The sequence below is a fragment of the Eutrigla gurnardus genome, assembly GCF_963514095.1.
Source record: "Eutrigla gurnardus genome assembly, chromosome: 6".
NCBI lineage: Eukaryota > Metazoa > Chordata > Actinopteri > Perciformes > Triglidae > Eutrigla > Eutrigla gurnardus.
The window spans coordinates 7,763,389-7,770,987 of record NC_139920.1 but is presented as its reverse complement, the minus strand read 5'-3'; the positions used below and the strand labels follow the sequence as shown (position 1 = coordinate 7,770,987).

The following is a 7,599-nucleotide window of genomic DNA, read 5'->3' as shown; positions in this document are numbered from 1 at the left end:
TACAGAGACAGACAAATAAATGGGAACATATTTCCTGCTGTTGAAGCACCAATAACAGACAATCGGTTTTGCCGTATTGAGTTGCAGGAAACCGCTGAGACATCTACGGTTTGATGACCAATTTTGGATTCCCAACTGAATATGAAAAGAACAATACACAGATTTGATAGACACACACATAATTGTCATACTCAATGTTCAAAAGAATCTGAATACTTAACTATAATTCAGTATATAACTAGTCCCACTAAGGCACAATGATGAACTTACTCAGCAAATTAATTATATTTACAATAGTACTGCATTTATTAAAACAGACCAGTCAGAAATCATAACTATGCTGTCTTCTTTGATGGATTTTTTTAATCGTCATTCATTCAGTTTGGGTATAAAAATGGAAATATGACCTTTAAAAAGGTGCATACTACGAGATCAGGAGCATTTTTGATCGCCTCTCAACGACTCAACGCAGACACAGAGGAGCTCACTCACATGGACAAGATGCATGGCCTGCCCGGCTATGTCAACAAAGCAAGGAGAAGCTTGAATAATAACATACAAAGAGGAAGAGTGACTTCATTCTCTGCTCATTGTCATCATCTTCCATAATGTCCATAGGTCTTTACATAGTAAACAGTTGTTTGCTTCTATATTAATGCTCTGAATGTCATATATTGCTCCTTTAAAGAAAATGATCTAAAACAAAGAAAAACCGTAAACTACAAAATCACAATATTACAGTGCAACATTGTCTTTATCTTGTTTTGTCTTTATAGTACAAAATGATCAACAATGGTCAGTTTGCATCAGAGGGGAAAACAAACATTATTATTATAATTATTATGAATTAGTCAAGCCTAATAACATATTCCCAGCACCGGCACAGAAAAATATATATTAAATGATATAGTTATCAGTATAACAAACATGAAGGGCAAAGGCAACAAAATATTTTCTTTCCAATGTACATTTTGTGTGAAGCTGTGTGGTGGCATCCCCTCAGCGATACAGACACATGCTGGTGCTCTGATACAGGTACATGTAGGCGTCACAAAAGAGACGTTTGGCCACACCTTTCATATCTCGAGGCACCTGATTGGCCAGTTCCACGGGAGACATTTCCAGGTACATGCCGACCTCAGGGCAGGAGTGAACCTCCGGGATGTTGAAGCCATCTCTCTCTCCTGAACAAAACACACAACTGAGCTTCTTAGGGGCTTGCATAAATGGCGCACGTGATGATGAGACGATGCGCAGACGACCCACCTTGTCTGTCTGCCATGCTGTCGAAGAAAATCCAGTCTTCGCTGTTGGGTCCGTATTTGATGAAGGATACGTAGTGGCTCGTCTCGATGCAGAGCACAGCGAACAGCTCCAGCTTGTCTCTGATCAGGGTGTGAGGTAGGCCACCGCGACCCAAGTAACCCGTGGGGATGTCCAGAGCAGCTGGTTGATGCGACTGACGTTGAGGATGAGAGTGCACCTGGAAACAAAACATAATTATTTGTTGTTTTCATAATACTATTAAGGCAATGGTTGGTAGTTTTTATAAAATATATAACTTATTATCAATATGGTCGTGGGGCAGCTGTGGCGAGTTGTCCTCAAATCGGAAGATCTGTGGTTTGAATCCCAGCTCCTCCAGTGTGTATGCCAAAGTGTCGTTGGGCAAGCTACTTAACCCCAAATGGCCCCCGAGGCTGTGCCATCGGCGTGTCAATGTGAGTGGATGAGATTAGCTCCTCTCATCAGTGTATCAATGTGTGGTGAATGAAGTGTAAAGAGCCTTGAGTAAAAAAAACACTAGAAAAGTGCTAAATAAATGCTATGGTGGGAGTTTCAGTAATACATACAACACCCAGCAAACTGCTAAACAAATATGCATATGATGTCACTATGCAAAGCCTCCACTATGCCCACTCCCCCTCAGTGGTAAACACGAAACAGCTCTTCTGGTTTGGCATTCGACTGAGGTAATAAAAAGAGATTATTATATATTGGTTAGCCGTGAAAATGATCCTCACGTGTCCATAACAATATAAAGATATTCTGTTATGCATCACCTGTTATGAAAACATTCAGTATCTCTCTTCCTCTCTCTTTGCTTCACCCCATTATTGTAGTGCTACAAAAACAACATAGCAGCATTAATCTGATTTTGTGTTGCTGTGTTTATTTAAATGTAATGTTTTAGATTGTTACGACTGCTCTGATAAAACGGTTGCTTTCGGGCAGTAAACAGTTTTTCACTGCAGAGTAAATGCAGTTTTTGAACGGCTAAACACAAATATGGATTGATGGAGAATATTTTGTTGGGTTAAAAAACATTGGGAATTGGGAAATTATCTTTTTTCCAATTTTTCCAAAGAGCAGCCAGACTCAAACTACTACCATGGTAGCATACCACCTTCAATCATCAGGCCTTTTACCAAGGCAACACAATATAAATGTGGCAGTCAACTGAACTGAAGCCGCTACTACCAGATGGTTGAGCGGATTTCTTGATCTCAGCAGACCTTGTGTAAAGTACTGCCTATACACTGTGGCCACACTGTGGCCATTTATGAGTATTGCAACATATTCCAGGCCATAGATATGTATATCTATAATATAGATATACATATCTTTATTATAGATATTTATATCTATAATATAGATATACATATCTATGCGTCTCTCTGCAGCTTTTTTTGTTTGATAATTTATGATGATTTCTTTCGTCAAGCAACACCGTCAGTAGGGGAATTGTTATACTGCCCAACCTTATTGCATTACATAACAAACAGACAATGATACAAACCGCACCTGAGATGAACATGTCCTGCAGAATATTTTGAATCCCGTCTGGCTGAAAATGGGTTCTTTAAAACAGTCGGTGCACTCGACCTGGGCCAAGTTTCCACACAGCATGCACTGCTGAGGACCTGAAATACACACCACATGTTGTACTCACCGAGTCCACTGAACCATGTTAAATCTTGGTAGTCCGTGTGTGGTGCATGTGTGTGTGTGTGTTTAACAGTACCTTCAGAGAGGAGGTCAGTGATGTCCAGCTCCAGAGAGGGAATGATCTTGTCAAACATCTTGAATTTCTTCCCAAAGCGAGGCATCTGGAGGATGAAGCAGGACGGCACCTGCAATTATAAGAGAGGGACATTTGTTTGTGACAAAATGCAAAGATGTGCGAATTCTATTTAGATAGTATTATTGTTAAATCAAAGTCTTCAGCCATTTAACCTTAATCTGAGCTCCTATTATTTTTTACTTAAAAATCCTATTTGTTCTTCTTCTAAACAAAATATGACGCGTGCTTACATCAGCTAGTTGCAACCAAATTCAATTTATTATATGACATCTATCCATCCATCAATCTGTAACTTCGGCTCTCCACAGAGCCAGAGTAGCTGCTGAGCTTATCTTTTTAACAATCAAATTAAATTCCTCTCAACATTATGTCCCGCTTGCTTATTCTGTTTCACTCAGAAATACGTCGAATTGTAAACACGGAAGGTCTTCGAGAAGCATCACGTCTCTGCTTTGCCAATTGTTACGTCACATACTGCAAATGTGGTGAAGGAGAATTAAGGGTGGGAGAGAAATCCATGCGATCTCACCTCTGCCAGCTTGAGTCCTGCAGTGTGGAAGGAATGCTCCAGCAGCTGCTGGACTGTAGGCAGAACCAGACTGTGGTTCTGGTCCAAGAAGATCTGATAGCAGTAACTCTCCTGTACTTTACCACCCGCGGAGCTAAATGATGGAGGGAGGGAAATGTGAAGCGTCATTGCAAATGTCTTCAAAAGTATTATTGGGAACAAGTATTTGAGCTGAGATGTAACCGTACAGTTTGAGTAGAGGATCCAGTGCAAGAATGTGGTGCATGATGACAGTAAGGAACTCCTCTGGATCTGAAAGACAACAGCCACATCGACAGTCAATTAAAACCCCCCAAAACAAATCAGCTGTTTCAAAGCTTCCGGATCCCACCGACCCTTCTCATCTGTGGTGAAGGAGTGGCTGTAGCCGTGTTGCTGCAGCTGCTGCCGGAGCCTCATGATGTGCCGCCCTTCCACAAAGCCCTTACTGCAAATAACAGACATAATTAAAAGTAACATCATAATAAATACATGTTTTGCAAAATGCTTAACAGCACACACCTGCGGAGGGGATTAACGATGTCATGGAGCAGCGTGTTCTGAATTGGGGCATCTTGAGGTTCTGTTGATTTAAACAGCATGGTGTCCAACACAGAGGAACAGGAAAACAGGCTGAAAGTACAGAGAGAAACAGAATTTCGTTTTGAATCTCCACAAAGTTTCTATTTGTGTCTGCATGCTATAAAAAACACACTTGCAGAGATCTAAAACTAGCTTGAGAATAGTGTATATGAGGACCATATATGGAGTCTGAAGTTGCAAGTTGAATTCTATAACTTACAGAAATTAACAGAAAATATGTCCAAAACATATTCATGTGATTTGGACTATGGTCTAGAATAATGTGTTGTACATGTGATTTGTAAAATAAATGGGATACAAGCAGCTGAACTGTAATAATGTGCACAATATTTACTGTCATATCTTCACCATCCTGACCTGAAGAGGGCAGCATCCATGTAGCAAGAGTTGCAGTGGCCTTGGATCCCCTTCATTCGTCCAATCAAAATCTGGTTAACCTGCTCTGTGCTGATAGGAGGAACAGTCCCCATCTTCCCTGTACTGTATTCACTCTCCTTCTCTAAAGACACACATACACATACTCCATTGCCAAACGTTTGTGGACAATCCTGTTAACCCCTTGCGCTCCGTTTCAGTGTGGAAGAACAAATATCACATGCGTCCAGCCAGGTATTCACATACTTTTGGACAGAGTGCATTTCCCTTTACATTTCCCCCCCTCTTTCTTTTACAGTCTAACATTTCCTAGAAGATATTTCATATATGAAAATCAGCAGAAATCAGTTTATCTGTGTTGTTCTGACCCGTGTCGTCTGGTTTCTGCATCCTCTCGCTGTGATCGGCAGATGCGCTCTGAAATCGCGAGTCGGGGCGGCAGCTCCTGAGCTTCACGAACAGAGCCCTCTTCGGGGGACAGCTGAAGAAACGCTCACTTTTGAAGGTACCATCACTCACTCCATTGTCTTCCTCCTGGAAAACAGATACACACAGAAGAATGGCATTAAAGATCAAATAGGATTAGTTAAAAGATTAAATGAAAGCGAAAGATGGCATAAACAATGACCTGTCACAGGAAGTGACAACAGCAAACCTAGGACGTTTCTATAACTTTTACACATTTCAATTAGATTGAAATCCCCACACCAGCTCCAGTCCAGCCATGGTTTCCTGCCAACCAGGCAAATTGCCGATCCAGCGGATGATTCCATACGAATTGCCTGCACCCAAGGTCACCTCCACCACAGAGTTCACACTGAGGTCCAAGTACAGATCAGGGTTTTCCTGCTCCACCGGGGGAGTGGCAATGTCCATGCTCTCTGGTTCTATAGTATAGAATATATTTGCGTCAGATGTCTTACAAATGTGGGAAAAGTGCTTCAACCTTCATCGTTTAAAATGTGTCTCAAACCTGCTGGCACCTGGCCTTTAGAAACCGAATGTAGTGGAACATCAACTTCGCCCCCTCTCTTTCCATTCTCATCCGTGTCCTGAAAACAACAACAAAGACAAATGATGAAAGTACCGCAAAGAGCTCACTGTGTACTGAAGGAGGTGACGGTCGGACGTTTCATTGACTTCTTATTCTAAGACTTTTAAGAGATCACATATTAAGAATTAGCTGGAGATCATTTGTGACATTCTTTTTTTATAATATTTTTTGGGGCCATAAAAAGAAATATTACATACTGTGGAAATCCGAACAATTTGTTCTCCGCACTTTTCCTGCACATACAGCACCATCCCATTCCGACATACTTCACCGATAAAGTATGTGACTTTATCTCCTGGGGCCAGGTCTTCTGTTTGTGAGTGTGTAGGGCTGGAGGGTGACAAGGAGCTGGGAACCACAGGCCGGACTTGGGAGAAAGGGGCAAAAATGCCACATTTATCCGGACAGGAGAAGCGTTTTTTATACATGTGGGTCCCATCAGTATTCCCCTTCCCCTTGTCTTCTCCCTAGGGGGAAAGAAACATAACAGCACCACTTAATGACCCTCATTACATTTACATACTTACATTTTAAATTCAAAGCTTACTTAAATGAATCTGTTAATGTTAAAAAAAGGCATATCTAAATAAATACTCAGTTCACCCCTGGTGGTATTAGCCATACAGATATTTTCAACTCCAATTATTGCGTGATCAATAGCTTTTTTCAGACAAAACACTACATTGAACTATACGTTTTCATGTCTGTGAACACAACAAACTCAATTCCATTAACCTCCTTTGTGTTTGGGTGGAGGCAGAGATGTCAGTGCATGGACTTCTATTAGAGGGAAGTAGGAAAGAAAATAATGATTTTCTGATTTAGTTGGATGAACATTTAAAAGTCCCACCTGCAGTTCGATGCCAAAGAAAGTGCCCGAGAGAGGACATGAATACGTGGACTCTGCGAGTGTCCCAATGAAGCGGATGATGCCCCTGAGCTTCTCTCCTCCCTCGACCACCACCGTCACTGCGGTTCCCACGGTCAGAACTTGTGCAACTCGAAGAGCATCTCCCTCCCTGAAACACTTCAGCCTCTCTGCGTCCTCGGACACGGCCTGCAGCAGCTCGGCTTCCTCTGAACTCAGCTCTTCCATGCAACTGAGCTCCACTTCATAATCTAACGATGTACGTGAGCCCAAGAAGAAGACGGACAACTTTCTGGAGGGATTTGATCCGAGCGATGCTCTGCGCTTGTACTCGGGAATGTAGCATATGCGACCAGCATTGATGCGATCTTGGTACTCAGGTTTTCTTGTTAGGATGAAGTACAGGTTGTTTGTTGACGTCATGTTGTTGAGCAGGGTTCTGTACGTACGTACGAACGAACACACACACACACACACACACACACACACACACACACACACACACACACACACACACACACACACACACACACACACACACACACACACAGAGACACGAATACACAAGTACACGAGTGTTACTGCAATAACAATACGTCTCAGTTTAGTAGAGAGCAACCAAGCTAGCTCGCTAACTAGCTACATTCGCTCAACGAGCTGTCGCAAACTGTCGGAATCAGAGCAACCGTTAAATGTAACGACATGACTTGTATCCAGAACAGCTCAGACGAGTCTCCTTACTTTCTCGGGCATTTGTGACGAAGTTAGCCTTACCTTTCCGTGTTGAGCGACTTTAAACTTTCTGTGTCATGTCCGCTATCTTTGGTTGATACCAGCCAGCTTAACTTTCACTTCCCCTTTCATTTCATCTCACTGCGGCGGCGGCATTTCATTCTTCCATGTATACATGTTTGTTTTGTGCTGTAAACAACGTTAATAGCGATAACGTACGTCTTTGGAAGAGGTCATTCATGTCAGGAATACATTTTCAAAGTTACGTTATTTAAATCCGTTGACAGCCAGCGTTGGTCTCGCTCGGTAGAGTCGTGGGCAAACTAATGCTGCCT

General features: G+C 42.1%; 1 protein-coding gene across 2 annotated transcripts; it reads right to left on the bottom strand.

The window, feature by feature from the left end:
• Positions 1–338: 338 nt before the first annotated feature.
• Positions 339–7,599, bottom strand: cyldl (cylindromatosis (turban tumor syndrome), like). Of its 2 annotated transcripts, none has more exons than XM_084012095.1 (15): positions 7,484–7,576; positions 6,515–6,971; positions 5,862–6,131; positions 5,584–5,662; positions 5,319–5,497; positions 4,979–5,144; positions 4,593–4,734; positions 4,155–4,265; positions 3,989–4,080; positions 3,842–3,905; positions 3,615–3,747; positions 3,026–3,134; positions 2,806–2,924; positions 1,267–1,483; positions 339–1,184 (listed from the first exon to the last, which is right to left on the bottom strand). In XM_084012095.1, the coding sequence occupies exons 2-15, from the start codon at positions 6,953–6,955 to the stop codon at positions 1,000–1,002; spliced, it is 2,307 nt and encodes a 768-aa protein (XP_083868221.1). In that variant the 5' UTR covers positions 6,956–6,971; positions 7,484–7,576; the 3' UTR covers positions 339–999. The 2 variants fall into 2 exon arrangements, with proteins under 2 accessions (XP_083868221.1, XP_083868220.1); XM_084012094.1 differs by having other exon boundaries at positions 340–1,184; positions 7,307–7,599.